This window comes from Serinus canaria, chromosome 2, assembly GCF_022539315.1.
Source record: "Serinus canaria isolate serCan28SL12 chromosome 2, serCan2020, whole genome shotgun sequence".
NCBI classification, from domain to species: domain Eukaryota; kingdom Metazoa; phylum Chordata; class Aves; order Passeriformes; family Fringillidae; genus Serinus; species Serinus canaria.
The window spans coordinates 65,358,767-65,386,180 of record NC_066315.1 but is presented as its reverse complement, the minus strand read 5'-3'; the positions used below and the strand labels follow the sequence as shown (position 1 = coordinate 65,386,180).

Below are 27,414 nucleotides of genomic sequence, written 5' to 3'. Positions count from 1 at the left end.
GAGTTACCAAACAAAGCATTGTACACAGAGGCATTCACAGATACAGAGATCAAAGTGATGAGCACTTTACCAATTGCCCAAGAGCTGGTTTGTAAATTAGTCCTATGGGAATTAATAACACTGAAGCAAAGCTAGACAGCAAGGAAGGAAGGAGGACAATGTCGCTCAGAGACTACTGATCACGTTACTTCTATTTTCACTTCTCTGAAAGCAATCATAACCAGAAGCCTCATCTGTGGATGACATCCCCCCCACTGGACCCTTTTTAAACACAGACTGTATCTCCTATACATCACAGCTTAAGGTCTTCATATGTGACTAGAGTCTAGGGAGTTACTGGAAAAGAAACAGGAATTATTTTGATAACCAAAGCAGAGTACCTTTCCCTGCAGATTTCCAGCTTAGCCCTCTCTTCTGGGCAATTCTGGAGGAAAAGGGCCAGAGAGAAGAACATGGCTGTCATATCTTTTAGACCAAACTCACAACCCCTTCTCAGGGCAGCCTCACCCATACCTCTTAAGAAATGAATTCTGCTTGTTCATGGAAATACTCAGTTTGCTGAGCTGGCTAAGAAATTATCTGGGATGATATTGATATTTAAACCAGTAGGAAGTCTCTAAGAGCCAGTCAAGAACCATCAGACAGCACAGATAATTTTTGACATCAGGGATGCCTCTAAGGCTTTGGTTACTAAGCAGATTGTAACCCCTCAGGATGTTCAGGCAATGCACATGCAATGTCACAAAATTCTCCTGAACATGCTGCTTCTTAGCTTCTCCATTCAACAAAGCACCCTAAGAACAATTTTCTAATATCTAGATTCTTTTGAATAACACTAAGAAATGCAAAGCATTAATGGACCAGAGACTCTTTTTGGAGACTGTTCACCACTCACCACCCGTCTTTCACCATTGATTCCTCTCCACTGCTCAGCCCTCTTCATAATGTAGCTCAGCTCCTGAATGGAAATCTCCAAGTCCAGTGGAACAAAGAACGTGCCTTCCTCACCATGGATACGTCGAAATACATCCAACAGCCAACCTTCGCTATGTAGCCTAAAGATAGAAATTACATATTTGGTTCATCTTTGAAAAGACTCTTAATGGGAAAAAAAAAGAAAAATAAGTCATTCTTTTGTAGACTTATGTTTTGGTTTTCCCTTCATGACTATGGTCTCTGCCCATGAGTAAGACGATCTCCAACATATAACCCTCCACAGCCCTCTGGAGAATTTACAGTACTTGAATCAAATCACATAAATGTAAGCAGCAATTTTATTTAATTATTTAAAGATATTGACTTCTCAAAAATATCCTGATCTTCCTTTCCTTCAGAAATGTCTAATGTCTGTCCTCAGCACTGGGCAGGGTAACTAGTTCCAGTAGCATGGTTAGACATGAATGGAAGTCCTGCTGCGCCAGGGTTCAATAATGGGCAAACCACATCACATAGAAGGGAACCACTCACCCTTTTTTTCAACCCCAAGCCTGAAGCCTATACAATCTAAACTTCTCTTTATGTTGGAAAAGTTCATTTCATTTGTTGGCTTTGTTTTTCCATGACATTTCTGTTCTGTGGTAAGGAATTGACTTAGCACCACGCAGTAAAATTTTCTACCACAAGAAAGGCTTGCTGTGTGGCATTTCTTGATGTAGGTGAAACCAAGAAATATTGTGGGGCTTTTGGAAAAGCCTGGTGTCACATTTTTAGCCTAAATTGAACTTTAAAACATCAAAACACTGCTGTTTGATTCAAATGGATCCTCTTCAATTAATCTCTTTCTCATTCTAATTTTATTCCAAAAACAGGGATTCAGAAAAGAGAAATCAGAAAATCTGCAGTCTGAGTTTTGGATATTGAACAGAGGTCTTTTCTTTTGCACCCTTTTCCAAGATAATACTTTACTCCAATTCAGCTGTTTCTTGGTGCCAATTTCAATATTTTCATCCTTTCCATAGACTGGCTGGGTAATCATGCGCAGTGCATGGATTGCTGTGGCACTGCCACCAACAAAATGCCTGTATTTCTGTGGAGATGTGTAGGTCCTTCATTCCTTGGCAGGTGGGAGATGAAGCACAAGCTAAGTCCATAGACCCTCTGAATCCTCACCCTTTTCAGGTACAGCAGCACCAGTGACAGTTCTTGTGGCTGGTCCTTATCCTTGGGTCTTGTGTTGGCCTGCATGTGGTGAACAATGTGTGTGCCTGGCAGAGGCAGAGGGTTGTTCAGCTAAACCAGAATGAGGTTCACATTTACATCAGCTCTACATCACACCTTACAGTGCTCACAGAAAGTGCAGAGCAGCACACTCAACAAGTCAGTTGCTTAGCACAATTTTGCCCACAGCTGAGATGTAGCATGGAACAGAAATAAGGAGATGCACCAACAGACAATTTTTCAACTTGATCTCGGGAGGAGCTTTAGCTCTCTCTTCAAAGGGGAATGTGTACCTCAAGGTCAAGCACCATATCCAGGAGTTTCTGTGATGAAGTAGCTATTCTGATCCCAAAATCTGGCAGCCTGACTCAACATCCGATTAAGAATTTATATCTCAGGCTTTGCTGCAAAGGTTCTCTCTGTACTTTTTTCCCCACCCTTCTTTTTTGAAACATTCCTTTTTGAACCTGCAGCCCTAAATTTGCTGTAGTTTCCAAGATGCCATTTTGGGATTCTCCTATCAAAAGGGGAGAGCAGGTGGAAGATCATCTAATCAAGATGTAGGTAGTCTGGGAATATAGACTGGCTATCAAGGAATAATAGAAAATGCTTTAAAGTGTAAAATACAGATCAGTGCTAAAGCAGAGTAGGATACTAAAGTGGTATTACTACAGAAGAGATTATTTTTTATAAATATCTGGTACCCTTTATGTAATAATTTACCAAACTCCACAGTATTTTTAAATAAAAAGTTTTTCTCCTAATCTTTGGATCAACATTAGATATTCTTTCAATGCAATAGATATCTTTTTGGAAGAATTGACTCATAATTTAGAATTATCTTGGTTGAAAAACTAGCAGTTAAGCTGGTGGACTTTCTGACCTTCTGTTCATGTTGAAGCAATATTATTCCATGGTGTTTGTGTTTGACATTCCAGGTCAGCAGTTTAAATTGTTTGCCACTTGTCTTGCTAAACAAGAGAAAGACCTTGCCATTTATTTAAGCTCACTTAATGCAACATTCTTATTTCAAATTAAGTAAAATTTAATGCAGTTAAATTACTGTCTATTTGCTGCCATAAACATTTTCTATATGAAGATTTTAAGCACATGGTTATAAACAATATAATTAACTTTGAATTAATTAAGAATCATGAAGCCTGTCTTTCAGCTTTGTTCCTTTTGTCCAAAAGTACTCAGCCTGCTCCTGTTACCTGCCTTAATTTCTTTTCTTTGGCATGAAAACTAATAAAACATTTCTTATACCTTAACATACCTTGTTATAAGCATGAGAGTAGTTATTCTTTTTGCTAATACAATAGAAAGAACAAAACACAGATTATGTTTTCTAGACATATGAGAACCAGTATAATAGTCTACAGGTTCATTTATTTACCTATCAGAAAGAACAGAAAACCTTGAAATTATTTCCTACCAAGAGTCCAATTAAAAAATGGGCTTTTCAAAGAATTACACAAACCAAAAATTAAAGGGTAGTTTTAGTGGTTTAAAACAATTCATTACATCTTAGCTTGAGCCTTTCTCATCCTTTTTTGGAAAACCACTATTGAAAATACAAAACTAGTTTTGCTATTAACACTGAAAAATGTAGATTTCTGAAGCTTTTCCCTGAAAAATGTTTCAATACCAGGAAATTCAGATGCTTTCCACCAGACACTTTTCATTCAGACGGGTCTGCATTTTCTCACAGTGAAGAAAACACTTCACCAACAAACTCCTGTCTGTTTCTAATATCTGGGAGAATTAAAAGGAAGAAATTTCAACCAATGCCTCTTCATGGTTCTAAAAAGTAATTAGAATATCTCTCCATGCTAGTTGTACTACAGACTCCCAACACAAGCATGGGGAATCAGGTTTATTGAGGTATTTTGGTTTTTAAAGACACAAGTAGATGCTACTTAACCCCGGCCCATTATTTCATTAGTTTCCTGGCTGTTCACCGGGGCTGCAATGAAGTTTTCTAGCTGTGGCAGAAACAGACACTCCCCCTGCTTGCTTTGGTGGTATTGTGGGTTCAGTGCTCTTATCCCTTCTTTTACATGCTGTCAAAACACTTCAGTTTAATGGCAAACTGCTGAGTAATTCCAATAAACAGCACCACCTCCTCCAGCCAACAGCCAAAGTCTCCTCTGTGGATTGGAGTATTCAGGCACAAAAGGTATCCCCCAATAATTATATTGGTTTATCTTCCAAGAGAAAAATGTGATGGATGCTTATTTACAAATATATTTTTTCTGTGCTGAGCAACATTCCACTTGGATGTATTTGAGATATGGCATCTGAGAAATACTCACATAAAGGGATGCTACTGCCCTGGCAGTAATACTACTCTCTCTTGAAAACAAATGCTGTTACGTCCACATTCAGGAAACAGTGTTATGAAATGCAGAGATGTTGTCCTTAAAAGCATTTTAAGAGGTTTTAATTCTATCTTTATTAGGCTGACAGTGTGCTGCTCAAGAATCCTACCTCGATCCAAGTTTCCCATGGTGTTGGCTGTAGATGTTCAAGGAAGAGAAACTTGACAGAATCGCAGAAGCTCATTATATAACTTTACTCTGCACAGACTCCAATATTCAAAATGTTTCCTTTTGTTATCAAGCAAAGAACTTCAAAGACCTTATGCACTGTAACAGATTTTGTTATCTTCCCTTTGCTTTTGTACTCTGCTATGAATCATTTTTAAAATGCGTTGTGCTAAGACAACTTTTTTCCCCCTAGTAACATTATTCCCCCACCCCTTTATTGGAAAACATTACAGGAAAATTGATCCAGAAGGAAAGATACCTTTGATGATCTTGCACCTGTTCCCCAGACAATGAAGATGTTGGTAATATTCTCATAAAAACCTGCCTTACAAATGTTTTAATTTAAATTAATTTTCCTGAGTAATAAACGACAGCAGCTAAAACTTACGAAGCTATTCAAAACTATTAAGTCAATGATTAAGAAGGCATTAACGTCTCAAAAACTAATTAACTAGACTGCCAGTACATTGGAGTTGTGTACAGCTCCCAGGAACGTAGGAGCTCTGAAATACTTTGCAGAAATTTAGAATGCCATTTATCTTTTTCTGCCTGCTGCAACAGACTTTGTGGAAGGGGGACTGAGGGGTGATACAGTAAGGTGGAGGGCGTATGCTGAGATTTTCTGTTCTTACACCTGCCTGCATCTTGCCTTTGCATGTGCCTGTTTATTGGTGCTTGCCTATGTTCATCCCTGGGGGAATTGAGGGCCAGCACAAAATCCCTACTGCATTATAAACAGTGCACTTATTAAAAAAATACACTTTTTCATTCAATATATTTAACAATGTGTCTAAATAATTTCCAGTGTCTCACACCTGTCTCTATTGACTGCAAAGCTAATGGTGTCTACTAGAAAGCTGGCAAGAAAAGTAGTCGGCCAAATGTCATGAGGAACTGAGTTAAGAAAATGAGCTTATGTCACAGAAACATTATTTGGATCAAATCTTGTCATGATGACTTAGTCACAAGTCAAAAATCCTGTATCATCAAAGGCCTATAAGGCTCTGGAAGCCACTGCAGATTCAGAGATTTTGCACTTCATGTCATATGTAGCTTTCTGAAATTTTTCCTATTTCTCACAAAACCGCTTCTTGTAAGGCTAAAGACAACATCTTCCAAAGTACCTAAATGAAAGGTACACATACTTTACAGCTTAAGCCCTTTCATAGGCACAATTGCCTGAAGCCAAAGAAGCAGAGGCTTCTAGAATCTATGAAAAATCATTATAGCAATTGTGTTCCTGTTGAGGAAATAAGTGACTCCGTCTCTGACTTGCTGTGCCCATCAATCCCAGTGCATTAAAAGTTAAGCAGGAGCAAACCCCTCCTTGACGATCTGCAGTTCTGGTCTCTGGGTATGTGACACTGATACATCTTTTCTGATTTCACCTTATTTTATCTAGCAGGAGAAGAGGCATGAACCTAAGTACCTAAGGGAATAATGAGATTAAGACACATACCTTAAAAGATACAGGTACAACACTGTTGATGAGATCATGAACAGGATGGTATAAAGCATCACTGTGATTAAGGCACCAGGAACTCCTGACTCCCCTGCTCTTAGAAACACCCAGGAGAGTTTTGCAGCATCAGCAATGGGTTTCTCTACGTTGTTCCCAAATCGCTGTCATGGAGAAAATATCAGCATAAGAAAATGTCACACCTGATTAGACTATAGAGACAAAAGAACATGAATCTCTGTGCAATAAGGATTTAAATGTAATTTGTAGGGCACACAGTCTGAAACTTAGGAGTCTGCTAGACAGAATTTGAAATTAAGCACAGGACGTGAAATAAACTATTTTCTAGCTTATTCTAGAACAATTAAAATCTACCATAAAGAGGTGCCTCATTGAACAAAACCCATGTCACAGTGAAAATTCTTGAAGTGAAATCTCTCAGTGTATTTCAGGACAACTGGCAGGGGCAGAAGGCTGAAATTTGCCTTTATGCAATGACCAAGGAGGCATAATATTAAATTATTTATTTTCCAAAAATCTATTATTTTCCTTTTTTTATAATTTCTCTCTCATATCTAGTTCTTAAGAACTAGTACTATATTGACATATTATTGCCCTCTGCTGGATCAATTTAGAAGAATTCAGCTACATATCATGGGTCTTCTACTGCTCAGAACTAAAATAAATTCCTCTCTCCACTTTTGCCTTTTTAGTCACAAGGTGACAGCCAAATCCATATTAGATCATGTTGACACATTTTACAAGGATGTGAAACTGCACCACCAAAGCATCCAGTCTCCATCATTCAGAGAGGATCTGTGACCTTTAGGCTTCAAGAAACCTGCACCTTTCTGAGCAACTTGCCTAGATTAACCCTTAGGAAGTGTCATAATTTTCTGCACATTTCTGGCTGCCTTGGCAACCACGTGCATAGTAAAGGAATGGATGTAGAAAAGGAAGGACAACTACAAGTCCAGCTATTGAAGGACTGTGATTCTTGAGTATATTTTTGTCCTCTCTGCACCATTTGTAATGCTACTATGTTTCTGTCATGGAAATTGAAGGTCCCAGGAGACTGGTAATGACAAATGAAGACAAGGCACATATTTATTACAAAAAGAATTAAATACTCTGGTTCTCTTCTGTTTCCCTGTCCCATCTTCTCTTCTTGGAAAAAAAAAAAAAAAGTAAAAAGAACAAGTTGGCTGCTGCCACTGCTTTCTTACTGAAGCAACTGTCTACCAAGGAAAATCCTCTGCACAGCAGTCACGTCCTGACATTCCTCCAGAGAGGCAAAAGTCTGAATGGCAAATAAGAATAAATTTCTCTCTTATCCAAGCAATTCTCTCTGGCAAAGCAAAAGTGGTGTGGGAGAACTTTACTTCTCTATACATTTTTCCTAACAAAGGTACTCTCTCAATAAGTATACCTACTGTGGTCCTCAAAGACATGATCCAAGGAAGGTGTCTTCATTTTAAATAGCTTAAATAACATTTGTAAACATCTCTCTCAGGTACTCATCCCACCACCACATGTGGTGGTCATGTGAGCCTTTTGCAGTGACTCCTGTTTTTCTTAATGACATGCATCCATGTGGCCAAGGAGGTGTTATTGTTTTCTGCATTTTGGAAGCCACTGATAGACAAAGTGAGTGAGGTCCCAGGAAAGCTCTGACAGAACAGGAACTTGAACTGCATGTGATTTTTTCTTATCCCTGAAACACCCTTCTACAAGCTGACAGTAAATGAAATTTGAAATAACACATTTGACACAGCATTTTGGATGATGACTTGAACCCCCTCCCCCCCCGAAATATGCAACTGCTCTCTAGCCTTTCCTTAACAATAGAAAACATTAGTTAGTAAACACAGAAACCTTTGTCTCCAGGGCTATCTGTCATCTTTCATAAGTATTAAGGCCATTTTGAATACTAAAATACATTCTAGCACTAAAATAACTCATATTTCCACAACACAGTATTTTTAAAAGGCTTGATCTAAAATAGATTGGCAAGCAAATCTGAAATAGCAGCTGAAAGAATGCCAAGAGAAAAAAAATTACAAATGCAATAATGAAAACACATGTAAGAGATATAGTTTCATTTTGGAAAGGATACATACAGTATATTGTGTAATATTTGAACAAATGAGTTTCTACCAAAGATAATCTTGGTGGGTAAGACTGCCAAATTTTCAATATGAAGTACAGAGAAGTATGTGCATTTTTAACACTTTAATGAATAACTAAGTTATTTTGCTTGTATCTCACGTTTCCCCCTGACCAAGTGCTATTTGAAATTGATAAGTAATCCAGTCTGTGTAGAACTGAGCATAATTCCACTGAAGTCAATGGCAACGATTTTCTCAATGCAAGTGTGAGAAAGATAAGGCAGACCTCATCCTCTCCTCCAGTTTTTATTAATACACCAGTATTAGAGGGGATAAAAAATCCATTTAAACATTTCAGCATTCCTAGCCTGGTTATTGAGGAAACTCACCTTTTTCTTTTAGGAAAAACAATCATAATATGAATTATTACAATTAAAATTCACTGTGCATATTTTTCATCATAGAATTTAAAAATAAATAGATAAATGCCGGCTGCCCAAGTAAAAACTAGAGAGTGTTGCCACGTGCTTAAATATTGCAATTACCTCTCAAGTGAGCATAAATTAAAGTTCTTGAAGAGTTGAATTTTAATTTTCAAAACCACTGCAATGGAAAACACTGTGTAAAGAGTGAAAAATCCCCTGCAGAGTACAGGATAGATGACAAAGAACCAAGAGACCTGAGAAAACCTAACCCACAACAAGACCTGTAAATTAGTGCTTCTTCTGGAGCAAGTATCAGAAACATAGATGACTTTGAAAGACCAGCAAGGGCAGAAAAGGAGCAACACCACAACCCCAGAAAAAGTCTCAGCATCCTGCAACCATTGAAAGGAGCCTGTGTCACATACACAGTGAGAACCAAATTTGAAATTTCTGCTCTGGGATACCGGCCATTATCTCAGATGTGATAAAAGTCTGCAGCCACCCAAGAACAGTTGGGCTACACAGCCCATACACAGGCACAGACAGTGGGGAACTTTGTTCTCCTGGTTTTACATATGATGAAACTCTCTCCTGAAAGATGTCTGTCTTTCAATCTCACAAGTCTTTTTAGGTGTGTCAGTAAATTATATTAACTACCTTGCATGTCAGAGAAGTGCGTGATAACCTGCATTTTTTTAATTTTGTCTGTTTCGATGCTTAGAAAAATCTGAAGCGTTTATAATCAGGATTGCTCATTAAACCATGCCCACTAACATCCAAAATTGTAGTAATTCTTTTCAAAGCAGATGTAATCACTCCAGCAGTGGATTTACTTTCTTATCTCCAAATATGGCATGTACGGTGCTCTTAATTTTATGCAGAAACACAGTGACTCCATTAGATGGGAATTTTGTTAATAAAAAGGTAATGTAAAACATTATTATTTAATTTCTTTTTAACTTTCAAGTTCCATTGCCAGGGGTGGATTTTCATATCTTTCAGTGATTCACTGAAGAAAACAAACTTCTACGTCAAGTTCTCATGTCCAAGTTATTTTAAGTGACTCACCCCCAGGAATGAATCCACTACAAACACAGCCAAGGGGTCTAGCACTGTCCATAGTCCCATAGCTATGATAAACTTTGACAAGAAGGGAGGGAATGAATCAAACAGCTGCTGACAGCCCCATCTGATCAGGACCATGAGAAGCAGCCCTGCGTTCAAGGTTAGGGGTCCCACCACAACCATGGCCAACTCTTCACTGGTGTGCAGCAAGGAGTTCTGGTAGCACAGTTCCACAGTGTGAGGGAGGAGCTGGAATCTGTAAAGAAGCAAAAGGAGGGCGTTTGTCTGTGCTCCTGAGCAAGCCATTGAAAGAAGGTAGAATCAGGCATGTTGCATTGTAAAGTTACATCCCTATCTGGGTCACAGCACTCTGACCAAAAACTCTATGAAGCTAGTCAGAAAAAAAAACACTTTCTCCTTCTCCTCCTGTCTCTGCATCCTTGGATCCTCTCTGACTCTCAGTTTAGGCTCTATGGATTGTTCAGGAAAGGCTGTAGGAAGGTGTTACCTCCCAGACACACCAACATGAGCACAGGTCCCAGGAGCTCACCCACCTCTGCAGAGCAGCACCTTTGGGCACTGCACAAAGCAGAAAATATTCTGCGGAAGACACAGCTAAAAGTTAGCATGCCTAAGGTGATTGGAAATGTCCCTCTCACCACCATGAGATGGTGGGATTTGCAAAGCTCATACCATGAGCAAGTTTGCTGGCGCTGTAAGAGACAGGAACAGCGTGGCACTGTGAGCTGCACACAGATGAAGAAAGTTGAGGCAAAAAATTCAGTCCTATTGAAATGGCTTAAATTCTGCTCCTAACTAAAGGTGAAGTGGCTTGATTCTGACTCTGTTCCCTCCTTGTGAGTGCTACCTCTACATTTGGTAGGACTAGAGAGTGCTCAGCTCAGTCTCATTGTTCAGGCACACAGTTACAGACTGGGATGCTGATCCAGGGCATTTTGGCTTGAGACCATTATCCTTTATCTAGCTGACTGCCTGGGACAGCTGTGACTAGTGGCTTTGAACATGACCACCACTCTCTCATGCATTGCTTCCTTCTGTTGAGTTCCCTTTGTTTTCACAGACTCTCGATGCTTGGCCTCCCAGAAGTTTTAGTGCCAGCTGGCTAAGTTGACAGGGGCTGTGCAAGGCCAGAAGTGAGAGATGGCTGGCTTTGCATTAAGATCTAAAAGACCACCTTAACAATACCCAGCACTGTCCAGAGTCTGCTCAGACACCTTGTTCAAATTTCAGCCAATAATCAATACCACTACCACACCAGACATAGGTCAGAGAGTTACAAATTACTGGCTCATACTGACTGATTCAAGTTTATGTGATGCTTTAAGATGAATATAAGAAAAAAAAAAAAGGTTTCTATCAGAGAAATATTTCCTTTCCTAAGCATGATGGAACCTTTTGGCTCTGTAAAATCCTTCTCTACTGCACAGAAACATGAACAGAATCAGGTATTTATCACCTAGTGGACTTGTACTCCATCTTTCGGTTTTTTCATGCCAGGTAATGACAAGCAATGATTTTCCTGCAACACTCTAGAGAGGCCTAATTCCTGAGCTAAAGTTAATGTATTATACAGTTAAAATATGTCAACTCATTGCAGTACTCCCAGTCAAACTGATATATCAAAGTTAAATTCTTGTAAGTATTTTACTCATAGATCACTTTGTTAGCATGAAAAATGATTTAAATGCTTCTTCAGTTTTGTGCACTCCTTAGGCATTTTGAAATACTTTATCCAAAGTGATAAATTAATCTTCTGGAAGATACATAACCTGCTGAGTGTCTCAGATGGGAGAGAGGTAGGCATGACTCAAGATTCACAAATGGACACGTCACGTTCTGGGTTTAAAGTTTGCATAACTAACACCTTCACCTGATGGGCACATATCAGATCACTGGACTCTGGATGCAGTCCTTGATCTGCACTCTTAGTTTCTGCAGGGGCTCCTGTCAGAGCCTGCATGCTGAGCTCTCAGCATGACTCTTAGCCATCAGTTCTCCTCATAGTGCAAATGACCTGCTTTGAATCCAGCTATCTGGAGAACTATCCTTACAGAGAAAAGAGTTTAGCAGGACTTACTTTGCAACAGGAACTGAGATGATCCGAAGGAAGAGCCACTGGCTCAAATAATGCAGGTAAAGTCTCAGGAACCAAAGCACAACTACCAGCAGGGCGAGCAGCCAGAAGTCCCTGGAGCGCCAGCGTTCGGCTCCCAGCTCTAAAAAGGCCGTGTACACCACGAAATGGAAACGCTCCACAACCTGCCTGCACAGTCTCACATCAGCAGCAGCAGAAGAGCGGCAGCTAGAGATGCATGGAAACAAAACAAAGAGTCATTCGTAAGAGCACATAAAGAACAGCAGTTGCAGAGTCCTGCTGTACAGGTTCAGATAATGTAGCACAGGTTCTGATCACAATTTTGATTAAACAATGCACCTGACATTAAAAACAAAACAAAAAAGTGGTTTTTGTCATGGCAGTCTAGGTGAGAGGTGGCCTCCTCCCAGAAATCACGCTGCCACTTTTAAAAGGACAACAAATCACATTGAAAACAAAGGCTTTAAAAGCCTTTTGGTTTCATTTTTATTTTAATTTTTCTCACAAATTGTTCTCTGAGGAACACTTTATCACTTGTTTCCCATCTGAGAAGATGGTAAACTTTAGTTATTTGTGCTTGAGGCTTGTCATATTTGTACTGAAAAGTATTAATTTTACTGAAAACCTGTGAACAGCTTTTTGGCATTTGGGTGAGAGCACTTCAGTCAAAATATTTCAGGACACGGTGTGGGCTAAAACTCCTCTTTAGTTTCAAGTAAAAGAGAATATAGAAAGGAACTTCCACTGTAAAGGATTCTGCTACTAAGTGTGGTGTGATTTTCCCTTTAAGCTAACTACTGTGGTGCTTCAAAGGAGGTGGAGGGAGGATATGAGATGACAAGATGCAGCTTTGGCATTGTTTCCCAGAAACTGGAGTCTCTCAGCTGATTCAAAGCTGAAAAGACAGTAGCTTCTTTGACCTTTTAAAACTTCTAACTGCTGTGCTTATTTCCACTGATTTAAATGACTAAGCAGCTGAGATGCACAACTCTAGGACTGAATATGATGTCATCATGCTCAAACTGTTATTTATATTGATTAAGGCTTCTGAAAGTTCAGAAATATAAAGGTCTTTTTGTGGAAGAAAACATGCTGGCTTTTTAAACTGTAGCATGTGACTGAAGAAGAAGCAGCAGACATACTTGCACTGTATTTTGTGCTCTTTAAAATTACTTTCCTGTCTACACATATTTCTTAAGTAGCTGTGTACATCTATTTCTCCAGCAGTCACAAAGAGAACTGTGAATAACAATAGAGAAAAAACTTGAAAGGTTTCTACATTTAGTCTAGGTTTGAATGAGAAGAAGAAACAAACCTCCCAAATCTGCCAGCCGTAAGGCTGGATTTTGAGACCAGCCTTGGCATCATGTTACTCCTGGTCCTCAGTGTTGAGCAGAATGCATGTGGAGGAGATGGCAAGCTGTCAGCCAACCCCTTTGTTCATGAGAAGGCTCAGGCTTTAGTTTCATGGTTGGAGAAGGAGAGGACGAGAAGTTATCAGGGGCACAGCACCAAAAAGTAGGGTTTGGGTCACTAAAGGCCTCAAGCACAAATAACTAAAACTTCTCACAGAAAGATCTTCTGGGCTGAGAAAGCTGATTCTTGCAGTGACTCTAGGTTGATTTGTCAGGAGTTTTGAAGGTTTTTTCAAGTTATGTCCACTTTGCTTATGTCCTAATCAACCTCAAAGTCCTGCTTTAGAGAAGGGCCACATCGTGAATGACCTTCCTCATGTTGTAATTATTTTCCCACAGCAGCCTACAGGAACATCACAACACTTTTCATTAACATTATGAATTCATAGTCTAGGCTTGTGTGAGAAAGAGACAAAGAAAAATGTAAAATAAGAAATATAATTGACTGTGGTATTATACTACAATAACCATGGAATTCTAAATGTTCTGAACTCTGCAGCAAGATTGCACTACACTTCCTTTCATATAAAGAAGTTTTTGTCATCCTTAATAACTTCCATTAAATTTACTCTTAAAGCATTCACTCTTTGAGAAAAGTTAATATGGCAGGATTAACCACACTGTATTTTAGTTAGACCAAATAGTTTATTTGTAAAAAAAAAAAAAAAAAAAAAAAAAAAAAGAAAAAAGAAAAAATAACACTCTTAGCTCATAATACTCATCCTTCATCAAACAAGCAGAATTACATAGATGTTCCATCCAGCCTCACCCATATCAGAAATCCACATCCGACAAGGATCACTGCCAATCTTCCTCTCTGTGCCAAGAGCACGAGTAACCATGTATATTTTAAAAAAATTGGATTTAGCTCAACACTTCATTTTATGTAAGAATCCTCTACTATTAGGTCATTTAGTCTCAATTTACTAATTGAAGCTACCTCTAAATAAGCAACAGCAGAACAAAATATTCAATTGACCACCTGTAAAATGTTTCAAGAACATAAATCCTTCCTCCAACCCAACATACAAACAGAGAAGGAGAGCACACAGCTCAGAGCACTGAAAATAGTCAATCCCTTTTCATTCATGGCAGTCCTGGAGCACCAGGAATAGTGAAAAACCTTGGTGACCAAAACAATTGGTTGGGAAGGTGAGTAAAGCCCTTGCTCACTGCAGCAGGACCTCCCAGGGCAGTCAGTACTTTCCATGAACACACTTGCTCCAGCTCTGTCACTTGCTGTGTGGAAGGTGCTTCTGTACACAGTGTGAGCACACCATTCAAAGTGTGGCTATGGAGCTCCCCTGGGGTTTAGGCAGCAATGAAAATAATATGTGCTTCCATCACTCCATTGCTCCACACACTACTCCCACTTTCAAGAGGTCAAAAGAGAACTGATGTCTTCCCCTGTGTCATCCCTGCTAAGATGCTGACTCTGTCAGCCATCTGCTCAATAAACTTATAAATGAAAGTAGAGAAATTCAGAATGTGCTCACTTATCAAACCCAAAAGCCTTCCACAGAATGACCCTGCCCAAACGAGCAGAGCAGCATTTATGATGACTTTCCTTAGTTCCACCTTTCCTCTGACAAAAGCAATAGCAGCCTAGAAACTCCACAGAAACCCAAGCTTGTTGGAAGTCAAAGAAATCAAGAAAAATATGTCCACTTGGTAGAATCAAATGACATTTGTTTATATTTTTGTAACAATAATTATCCTTTTTAAGACTTCACTATTTTCATCACAATTTCCTGCTCTTAAATGGAAATAAGGCATTTATTTTTTTATCTTGTTGGGAGTCCAGATTCAGAATGTCACTTCTGTGCTAGGTTATACTTCCCAAGGTTATACCTGGACATGAGCACCATCAACCAGTGGTAGAAACTGGTGGAAAATGTAGCCTACACAGTGACTCAGTGAAAGTCCCAGCCCATAACTGGAATATCTTCATTTACTTTAAAACAAATTCAGTTGGCCTCAACTTACTTGTGAGTTTCAGGAAACTGCTCCTGAGAACTCATTAATCATGCTGTAAGGCTGTTTACTGGTTGCCACTTCAAAACACTAGGCTTAAATAACCTCCCTTATTGACTTTTTTGAAAAATGAAGAAAGGAAGAGGCAGAAACATGAAATGAAATGCACCAAACAAGTGGAAACAGTCCCTTTAAGTATTTTTAGCTGGTGTTCGTAGTAAAAGCTTGGGGGTGGAGTGACAGTGCTGGCAGATACAGTTTTCAGTAGAGATTTATATAAAGTTGCTGTAGGGCAGAGAGCAGGAGCATTACCTTTCAAAAACAAAATAACCCCTCCACCCAAAAAAAAACCACCAAACCTTAACTCTTGGGTGAAAACTATATAAAGTTCCAAATGAGAAGCCACTTGAGCAATGGATTTATCCATGATTCCTTGGATTACTGGTAAGTAATTTGGCTGAATGTTTTTGTTCTAGGGCATTAGTTTTGCATTTTTCCTTGGGAAATGCTGCAGTAACAAACAGCAGAAACCGAATTACCATAAAAGCAGGTCAATTATTTCTATGGAAATTGTTCAGAAGGAAAGAAACGATGCACAGATTCTCTTAAGCTGCACTTGATGATGATGACAGAAAAGTAATGGCTGATAGAAGGCAGTGTGTACTGTTGGGTGACAGCTTTGTGGCTGACAAACTACGGTGAACATTTGTGTAATGCACTGCAAGGCTGGCACTTAGGGCTGATGGCGGGCTAGATGCTCAGCTGATGCAACCCTGCTTACTCCAGAGCTACACTGGTGCTCACCAGCTGAGGTATTCAGGATCTATCCTGAATGTATCTATTATTTACATTGCGTAAAATAAGACAAAATAAATGTTTCTTTGTCACCCATACAGACAGAGAAGATTTAAAGAGCCAATGTAGACACAAATTAGTTTATGCAAATTACCTTCAGGGAATCATATGCAGTCCTTACAACCCAAGAGTCACTGCAACACATTTACCCAGTTCACAAATAAAAGATACCCCTCCCCACCACCACCCTAAATGGCAGGGTCCCTAAACTTAGTCCTTTATGGTTTATCAACAGAAACGAAGATGCAGGAAATGCTGCCCAGTGTTAGTACAATGAAATGTTATCACTTTCAGGGTAAAATCACACCTGTATCTGAAGGCACATCTAAAATTAGTGCACTAAGACAAGTAACTCTTCAAATGGAATCCAATTCAAAGCACCACTGATGAAAGATGAGGCAGAAGAGCATATGCTTCGTTCCACTGTGCACAACATAAACATATATAAAAAACACATAATTTCATTATTGTTAGAAGGACTTTATTATTATTCTCTCTGCATAATATTCTTCCTTTTCAAGGCTCATATTGCATTACAAAGAAATTTTCCTTATCCCAGGCTGTATGGTGATGACACAAATGACTTTGCCCAATAAGCCCACGGCAGAGCTGCGAACCGAGCTCTGCTGAGTTACAGTCCATTATTCTATCCACTGGATTCCTAATAAAATATTACTTTTTTGTTTATTTGTATGCAAAGTGAATATAACCAGGGAGAGCATTTGGCAAGGATGGAGGCACTGTTTTTTCCTAGCTCTTTCTAGGACACACCTATGCTTCATATTCTTCAGTTTGCAAGCAACCAAGAAAGCAGGTATCATAACCAGTTACAAGGGCTGCCCAGGGGCTATCTGCTGTGAGAGAGGTGACAAAAGACCTGAGGGGGCATTAGGTAGTTCCTCAACATACAAATGCTCATAGGACAATTTGACCTACTTCTTACTGAAAAACCCCAAGTCATGATGTAGAAGGAATGCTGGAAATCATGGCACATTTATTTTTCAGGTGCAGCTGTGGTGGGAAAAAGAAACTGCCAGAAGCAAAATCCAAAATCCAAAAGCAGGTCTTTTAGGAATTAAACATTTGTGTGAAACAGGAAAAAAGAGTAATCCAATAACTGCAATAATTGCTTTTCATTTGTTGCAAAGAATATGACACAGGTACGTGACTGCACCTGTAAACACCCATGCTGCCCCACCAAGCTGGGGAGGAGGAGGCTGATGGTGGCTGCTCTTCTTCCAAGGTGCCAGCTCATGGGAGACAGCCAGCAAGCAGTAAACTCTGGATCAGCTACATCTTAGGTGTGTTTGCATTACATGCATCGCCAAGAGCCAGAACAAACATAGCAGCTGAACTTTTCCCACAACACACTCCTGGGGTTATGTGCTGGCACAGCTGTAGCCTTGGAGCAACCACTATGTTCTTCTATACTGGGTGGGGGCACACTCTGGGTCAGTGGGCCAAGAAATATTCATTAAAGAGGATGGGAAGAAAGTGCTGACAGATTCATATTGCTCTGGATATAACTGTGCTAGCCTGAAGATGGTGGACAGTCAGCTCTCACTATAAAAGAGTTTATGACAACAGAAAATTGGCAAAGAGCAGCAGATTCATGTCCTCAGCAGTCCCTTTACCCAACAGTGTTAGGCTGGCAGAGAAGCCCATCTCCTGACTTTAGCTAACTAAGAATTTCCTAAGGGAATTAACGGAGACATTTGCAAGAAGATATTTCTTACCCAGCTGGGCAAGAAAGCATTGGACAAAGAAAGAATCACAAAATTTAAGCAGAGTGGCAATAGAGGTGGAGGACAGTGGGACTCCTTGTGAAGAGCTGGCAAAGCTTTGCACATTTCAGATTTGAGCAGCATCTGACAATGACAAAGCAAAAATTACAAAAAAAGAAATTATTATCATCATGGCTGCTGTTTAGGTAAGCAACTAAAACTTTGCCTATTTCATGCTTAACTGCATTTTCAAGAGCTTAGTGGCTTGGCAAAACAGTCTGGAAATCTTACAAGAACAGACTTTGTTAAAATATTCCAGTCTGGCTGCTTCCAGCTCTGGATGGGTACAAACATGAAGTGAAGAAATCGAGTGCAGCTTTCAGAACTTTTTTAGCAGCTCTGGTTTTTATTTCATTCTAGAAAGGAACAAAAGGCAGTAGACAGCCTCTGTTATTCATCCTCATGACATGACTAGGCCAGTCAAGAAGCAAAAGAAGGCATGTAACTCCTCCCCTACTTATTGCCCTCTGACTGCTTTAAGTAAATAAGATGACAATGAATGAATGAGAAAAAGGCACAAACCACACAGTGGAGGATGCAAGATGTCAGAGGAAGTATAGCTTGCAAAAAAACCCCAGCATTATCTGTAAAGCTGTTCACCCAGTAAGTAATGCTGAATGCTCAACCTTGTGCATGAGCAATAAACAGCATGTAGAACCTGGAGAAGAAGTTTACAGGGTCACACTCAAGCTTATCTCAGTTAAAAAACAAATGAAAGACTACAGGAAGTGAAATGCTGGACTTAAAACATCTATAGACGGTCAGGAGAATCAAGACTTAAAACTGCTTGTTTATGTTAATAGGAGCATTGTACCCTACCCAGAAAAAAAGAAATACATATATATTTGTAGGCAGTACCTGTGCCTGAGCTAGGAGAGTCCCCTATACCTGATGTGTGGAACTGTTTTCTACCTTGACACAGAAAACTTCCCCAAGGACATTTGCTCTGTCTGGAGAAAAAATGCAATCTTCCTCCTGACCAAATACATATCTACTTCTGAGAGCCACTAAACACTCAAACACCATCTGTGAGCTGTGCATTCATCTGTAACACACCAATTTAGCTGGCAGGCCATTGGGAAACAAGACTCTGAAGTTGCCAAGTTAAAATGGCAATCCAGCACCAGCTGAAACTCCACCAAGCAAACTGGTGAGATTACCAAAAAACATTGCAGCAGAGAGAGATGAAACACCAAAATAAGAAACAGACTTGTGGAGTGGATTTAAAAAAAAAAAAAAAAATAGGTGGGGGGAAGGGAAAGGCACAGCTTTGATCTTTTCCATCCTGTGCTTAATTAGCAGCAGCATCCCACTAGGAGCATGGGTCTGTACAGCTGGAGACAAACAAAACACCTTCCTTCCATGAGAATCCACAGACTGGTGGCTGCAGTGGGCAGAGCAGGCAGGAGACACACAGCACACCACAACTGATCCTCCCTTTCTTTCTGAAGGCCTGGCCAAACAGCAATGAAACTTCATCTTACACAAACACAGGCAAGCCACGAGTCAAAGCCCTTTGACTTCTGTCTGGTGTTCACAGCAAGAGGATGAAACAAAAACTGAATTCCGGCATGCATTGCTTCCCTTGCCACAATTAAATTGTATGTATGTGCAAGTGCTGGAGTTGGGATGTCAGCTGTTAAACCAAATGCACCATTCAGTTCTTGTGCAGATTTATAATTCTTATGCCTCGTAGGAATAGGGGAGTGTAAAGATAAAAAGAAAGAAAAAAAAGTTAACTTATAGGTGTAAGGTTGTGTATAAAAATGCTTCTAAAACACCTTTAGTGTTATTCCAGTCAGATCTCCAGAAGCTTCTGTACTGACCTGACAAAAATGACCTTTTCTTTTTCATAGCAAATTTACAAGGAAGAACTAGGCAGAAAAAAAAATGGCTGGAGTCTGTGGGAACAATGGATCTTGTATTTAGAGAAATCTTGACATTGGAAATTATTTTTTGCTCTATATCAATTAGAGCTTTTTGATTTTTATTATTTTGCAAAGCATCGTGTCCATGAACAGAAGTGCTTGACTCGGGAATGGCCCCCATGAAGAGAATGAAGTAAGACATGACCCAGGTAACACCAATTAGAATACATTTAAAAATAAATCCCTGTAGATTTAAACATGGCCAGACAAGGCAATTCATGAAACTACAACAAAGTGTAATACATTTAAAAAAGAAATCTCACAAACAGAAAATTGCTTGCAATGTTTAGAGTATTTATGAGTCATACATTTTCCAAAGATACCTATAACAATTTTGGAAGAACTCTTCTTCACAGTTTGATGAAAGAGAACAATCTCAGGTTTGAGCAGATGACTGATGCTACTACACTGCATACTACAAAAATGTTTTTGCTTTAATACAACATGTTTTCTCAAAGTAAACCTGTATTAGGCCACCTTAATTAAATCTTTAAGAGCCTTAAAAAAGAAAGGCCTTATGTGCATGTGCAGAATACTCTAGGACACTATTATATTTAAAACACCATTTACCAGTTATCTCAGAAAAAAACACCATTAAACAGTTATCTCAGAAAACTGAGATACTGTACAGATATCTTAAATTCAATTACATTATGAAAAACACACTTATAGGATATGTAAAACTCAAATATTTTTAAAAGATCTTTGTAAACACCACTGAAATTATGGTGGAAATTATCCATACAATTTAGTGAAACAAAATGCATCACATAATAACAGTATTAACTTTTTCTTTTCAGTTTAATGCTGTGTTATTATATTTGCTGCCTATTTTAGAAAGTAATTTGTGTTGATGGCTCTGGAGAAAAACCAAGCATTAAAGAACTAATTTAATTCCTTCTGAGCTATGTTCAATTCAAAAATACTTCTTTCAGAATGTCCCAGTACTGCAGAATCTGACTAGAAATCCACCTTGAACTATGTGCACTTTGACTAACTCTCTGCCCAAGGCAAAATGATCCTGCATTCAGCAGGGTTTTATCCCGGTCTTCTAAAGGACTTACACAGAATGTACCTGATATAACTGGACCAGAATGTCAACCATGATAAGAAATTATGATAAAGACATGGAGGATACATAATGAGAACCTTATCCATTTTACAGTGGGGCTGCTATTGGTGGGGGAGTACCTTTAGGGGGTTGTTTACAGAAATCAGGTCTTCCGCCTTTAAGAAAAAAATACAGAAAGAAAAATAAAGAAAGAAAGAAAGAAAGAAAAAGAAGAAAAACAGTATAATTCCTTGTGCAGTGGTCTCCTTCCCACTTATTATACTGTATGACAGAAGGGATACCAGCTGTGTTTAAGGTGTCCAGGTAGTGTTACAATAGCCTGCCTGGCTGCCTTTGGAAAGAAATTTCACAAATTTTCCCTCAGTGTGAAGACATATGTTTATTCCTCTGGTTCCACAGGATAAAACAAAAACTTAAAAATTGCTACAGCTTGTTTCTCAAAAATCAATGTGTGATTGCTAGCTGCACTGAGAGTTTGAGGGATATCCCCTTATCAGAGGCAATCTCTAGATAACATACTTTCCTCTATAGCCCATAGCTGCATGTAAGACACGACAAGACAAATGCCAGCTTCCTTTTCTGTTGGTGTCATCTATTGATCCAGTGAAATGCTCTTCATCTGAAACTTCCTTCCCAAAGGGGACATTTGCTATGAGAAGAAAAGCTTTCTGACTGATGCTAAGAAATCCTAAAACTTTCTGCTAATTACTGCACAGGACCATAGTAATACACATCTCTAAAAAAATTAAAAAAAAAAACGAAAACAAAAACCAACAAATGAAGCTGAAATGAGGCTGATGCCATCCTTTTCCACTTAGAGATGTTGTTTTACAATAATGAAAATGCAATAAAATAAGCTCATTATGATTTTTCTTTGTGCTTTAGATAAAAATGTGCTCTGGGTCTATGTTTTCCTTCAGGTGCATTTCCTCTCAGACACATTCAGAACTCCTATCCCAGATGTGACTAAGTGACTCCAGCTTGTGCCAGAGCACAAAAGAGCGTCCCCATGAGAAACAACAGTATCAAAGAGTAACAAGAAGCAGAGAGGTAAGTATAGGATGCTGGGGTACTGAAAGGACACTAGGCCTACAAAAAACATCCCAGAAAAAAACAGCTACATTTGTGCCTCTATGGACCAAGGAGAGAGAGAGAGAGATAACACAGTGTGCCGGCCTAAGGTACCAGCACCACCAGCAAAAGCTTTATCTAACTAGAGAGCAGAAGACTTGCATATAGAAAAGACACATTCCTTTAAGAATAAAATCTGACTTGTAAAAATTGATACCTAATCAACAATCATGTGAATCTTTGCGGTTTTGAAGAGGTTTTGATATGGCTCCTAGGTAACTGCAGTTTCATCAGACTGAAAAAGAACAACCAAGGGAAGCATTTATAAAAGAAAATAATCAAATATTTCATGGGCACTAGAATATTTTGGACTTGACACTCCCCATCAGAAGATTCGCTCAAGAGTAAAGAAGAGGCACACACTTTAGAGATGTCACTAAGCCTGTTCCCTCCATTCAAATACAAAGAAGTACCACACCACTTATTGACCCCCATGCACAATTTCTAAAAAGAAAATGTTTAAAAGACACTCAGTTCTCAGACTTCACTCATAAAATAAGGATTTTCAGGAAGAAGGGTGCTGACTTTCTAGTAGGTTGGGACTGAGTGTTTCTCTCTCTGTGGAGGCAGCAACTGAAGTAATTCCTTTCTACCCCTCTTGGCCAACAATTCCAGAAGTTACTGGGGAAGCCTGACAGACAGCCTTACCGCATCTACTTTGCCCTGCTAAAACTTCTGGCTAAGAAATAAACTCCAGTGTTCAGGAGGCATTAGACCAAAGCTTCCAAAACAGAAGAATAATGCATTTGGGCAGAACAAAAAGCTTGTTATTTTGCTGTCTATGATAAACAACAGTTGGCAGGTATTGAACTTACCATGCAAATTAACTTCTCTGTTTGTTTGGCTTGGGCTTTTTTTCCCCCCGTGTATATTTGCCTGAAAGAGTATTTGTAAATAATATTCTTTGTTGAAAGATTTATTGTTTTTTAAACTCATGGAAAATATTATTTTTAACTTTTTACAAAGATATGATTCTGCTTTTTCTTGGAACCCTTAGATTTTTTGTCCAAGAACTCTAAATACCTGAAAGACATAGTGCAGTTTTTCGAAGAGCCAAGTTCATGCAGACAATAAACACAAGAAAGGCTTAAATAACCTTCAGGAGTCACCACAGAGGTGATTCTGAATTTAGGTTTTAGTTTCCTCTGCTGACAGGCCGGATTATTGGGGAAAGATCAGTTTGCCCATCATCCATAATGCTTATTCATTTTCTACCTACAATAGAAGCAATCACAATCACAACCCCAGAGGACAAAGTCCCCTTATCTTTGACCCATAAGGTTTCCCACTACTGGTCTGAAATCAGACAGAATTACACTGGCTTGTAGTACACTGTGCTCCTTTGACTCCATGTGATTCATAAGCCATTCTAATAGAAGCACCTACAAAATACTCATATCTTCCTCAGATGGAAAAACCTACCCTTGTCAAAACTCAGAGTGACAGACTAACAGTGCTGCAAATCTGATGCTCTTTCCCACTCCTACAGCTTTTGATAGGATGTTTCTAGAAGGATCCTTATTGCTCCTTCCTTCCTATTTAGAGTTTTTTATTTAATTGCAAAGCATTGCATAATAACCACATGAACAGTCTTAATTTTGTTCAGCAAAGTAGCCTGCTCACCTTCCTATGAATTCCCAAAAATTGGGTAGCAATGTATGGATGCAAGAGCCTCAAGAAGCTGGGGGCAGTCAGGCTGAGATTTCCAAAGACACCAAAAGAATGTAGCTGATGAAATGCAGCTAAAATGAGGCTAGAAAAAACTAAACTAGCTAAAAAACTAACTAGCTAAAAAACAAAACGAATGAGTCAAGCTAAAACTAAAGTTAGAACACTGTGGTTACAGGATAGAGGCAACTCTCAAAGCCTCAGAAAATAATACTCTCTCAGGTCCTCTGCATTTCACAGCTTCTTTTTCAGCTTAGTATGTAGCTTTAATACCCTTTATTTCCTTAAGGATCAACCTAAAATTTTCATGATCCACAATGCATCAGAACTTATATTTGTATTAAAATTTTAATTTTCAAATCTAGTATTATGATAGGGATGTTTTAGTTGTGTGGCCTTAACATTTGTTTAAAAGCTTCACTATTTTTTTATTTTGCTTCTGTTTTAACCCAAAGGTATATTGATTCAAGTCACATTTGATGTTATTCTTTCAGCTTAAAGACTTCAAATCATCACAGAAAAAGAGAGACACAGAAGGTTTTGGTGGTTTAGTTCTTTAGTGTTGCATGGGTTTTGTTGTTTTTTTTTTTTGTCTGCCTATTAAATAGTTTTTGCTTGCTGTGCTCAAGATTTGAAGGTAAAATTTACAAAGACAATGCTTTTTGACAGTGAACCTTCTGCTACATTTTTAGAAGCACTCAGCAAATTCCAGCAGTGGGTTTCTAGACACAAAAGACAAATACAACCACTCCATGATTCAGATTGGCTTTCTGTTTGTGGGTCATGAGAGTCACTGCTGAGCATGTCAGAAGTTGGCTGTGGCATTTAATGAAGGTTGTCAGCAACTTCATAGTTCCCATAGCAAGAGAAAGAGTGGGCTCTGGCTTTGGTTTTGGGGCATGGGTTGTTGGGGGTTTTCCCCCCTTTTTTTCCTTTGGAGCTTTCACTGGAATCTGGGACTGGAATTAGTGGATAAACTCAGTTACTGCTAAAGGATCAAATTAAAAGTATGGAACAAGCTGGTCCTTTGAAAAACATTGAATTGCATTTTTCAGTGGCATAACTTAACATTCAAAATAAATATTAAATTTCCCTTCAATTTAAAAGTTTAGAATCACTCATGAAATTAGGAACAATAATCATGCTTTATTATGCCCTGTCTCGTGTGTGTCTCGAGAGGGCTGTGACTTGTCGTAGCATGAAGGAACCTAGAAAAATGATTACTTGCTACTTCAAACAGAAGATGCATAGCTCAGATGCTCATTAATGAGGCAAAGGAAAATTAATTGACATGTCTAATAGTTCTTTTAATATAGCCTCTAAGCCTTGATGTGTCAATTGTCAAATTACCCCTGGCGTACTTTCTTTGTCTCAGTGATCTTGTGCTGAATTTCTAGGAGAGAAAATTAACATTACTTTCCTTGGCCTCTCTCAGCATACTTTCTTGCCCAGGGTGTTAGGCCTCCAGAAAAATGAGATGCTTGCACCCCAGCTGCTTTAACCTCTCTCCAGATCAGGTCTAACCTTCCAAACTATAGAACTGCAGCTTTGTGATGGTTGTGTCAATGATGGATCTTTCCTGGGGCATACAGTGGTTAAAAAACCCACAAGCTTCAAAAAGCCTAAATGTATCAGCCTTTCTACACATCCTTGCCACTCTTGTGCACTGCTTTGACTTAGGTGAGAGTTCTTTTCAGCAAGGCAGGATCCTCTCTGCCTCTGCTTCCCCAGCAATGGTCTAGCCTCAGACAGAGACAGCCTCTGCCAGCCTATGACAGGCTTTCATGCTTGCTCCAACACAGGCAGTGAAAGAGCATTCCTTTTAGAGCTTCCATTCTTTTCACATTATTATCACCCAATCCAGGCTGGAAAAAAAGCTGTTTCCAATCATTTGCCTGTTAGTCAAGTCTCTGCCTGACAGCAAATCCTTTGATCAAGACTGTTATACTGTGTATATTAAGCTCATCTAAGTTTATGTAATGGAACATTGTAATTGTTGCTGCTATTTCATCAGTTGGTGTTTCTGTCCTACATGAAGTTAGGAATAAAAGGAAACAAAGAGAAGGCATATGGTATGTGTATTGCATCTGCTGTTTGTAATCCAGGACAAAAATCCACAGGATTCCCAAAATTAGGCAGTATCTGAGCACTTCATATTGGCAAATTCTCTGAGCCATAATCCCAGAAACTGAAGAAACCCTGATTTCAATGTGATTTGTTTGGGGCTGATTTTGCATACGTGGATCAAGTGATGTGTTTCAGAAATTAACCCTTTAGCAGATCATAGCAATAAATCTCCTCATACTGGAAAAATGCTGCTCATTGGGCAGAATGAAAATTGCTGCGAAAGAGCATATCAGATCTTTATGATTTGTTAAAAAAAAGAAATTATTAAAAGTCATTAAGATATTTTTCATTCTATAATGAATAATCTTTGCCATTCTGCTTAGGTTATTTATATCCTTTGGCTTTTTTATAAGAAACAGATCTGCTGCAGAGCATAAACACACTCAATCCAATGGTTAAGGAAGCCCTTCAGAAGTACTGTCCCACAGAGCTGCAAGTGTGCAGTAAGTCTGAGAGTAACAGATTTCTTGCACATTTGAAGACTGTTAGTCCACACACAATAGATTTAGCATGTCTCAGGCACAGAGGAGTCCCTTCTCATGTGCTGTAGAGCAAGACTGTACAGCTGAATGGATGCATTTGGAATTGCCACATGGGCTGAAAGACATCCAGACATCTTGAACAAATGTTGGAAGTCTTCAGCTTTCACTCAGGCCCAAAAGGAAGAATCTGGGAAAATCCAGGTTCTATGAAGCTGTGTGAGAAATGAACATAAAATTCAGTAACATTTCTCTGAGTGTCCCATTATGTGATAATTTTTGAATAATCCAACCAATCAGCACTAAAAATTCAGGGAACACCATAACTATCATTGTCATGGACACTTGATTTTGGCAGAAACTGAAACAAGAAAGCAGGTAAAACACAGGAGAATGGGCAGAAATGGCAGAGAGGCAGTTTGCAAGCATGAATAAAGGCATGTAGAAACCACCCACGTGATGCAGAATGAGTGTGAAGGTCTGTACCTGTAATATTTTTCCATGAGATGCATTGTAACAAGAATACAGTAAGGATGCTGAGGTACAGACAAGAAGAATATTTTCCAAGAGAAGGCAAGCAAGTAGCAAGATGGGGAAATATTCTTATTGCCCATTTGTTCTTCTTTCATGCAAAATCTAATTTTTTTAGATTTTGCTGAGATGTGGGAGTTACACGAGGTAATGGCTAATGCAGGCAAAGAAAACCTCACTTACTTCATGCTGCATGAGACCTCACCTTAACTAATACATGAAGGTAGATCTCTTGAAAGTTTTTAATTACAGAATAGAGATGCATGAGAAGTAACTTCCCCTTCATTTGAAGGTTTTCAAGAGACAACTCTGAACCAAAATTGGGATTAAAATGGTGAAAACAAAAAAGTTCATGTATGGATATTTTGGTAAGTGAAAATACCTGTTTTGATAATTTAAACTAGCTTGAAATTATCTTGACCTTTTCAATAGAAAATTAACCCATCTTCTAGATTAAAATGAGGTGGGATAAAGTAATTTCAAACAAATGTTCTTTTTAAAATATCAAGATGGAATATTTCAAGAGTGTGCAAATTTTGTTTCAATTATCCTTTCCCACAATTTCATATTT

General features: G+C 38.9%; 1 protein-coding gene across 6 annotated transcripts in view; it reads right to left on the bottom strand.

Moving 5' to 3' along the window:
* LOC103815122 (uncharacterized) overlaps positions 1-27,414 on the bottom strand; it is a 181,577-nt gene that overhangs the window by 43,845 nt on the left and 110,318 nt on the right. For all 6 annotated transcript variants that reach the window (XM_050970703.1, XM_050970698.1, XM_050970699.1 and 3 more), the window contains 4 exons: positions 11,862-12,086; positions 9,767-10,019; positions 6,166-6,329; positions 896-1,055 (listed from right to left, as the gene is read on the bottom strand). In XM_050970703.1, coding sequence (XP_050826660.1) covers positions 896-1,055; positions 6,166-6,329; positions 9,767-10,019; positions 11,862-12,086 — 802 coding nt within the window. The remainder of the gene's footprint in view (positions 1-895; positions 1,056-6,165; positions 6,330-9,766; positions 10,020-11,861; positions 12,087-27,414) is intronic.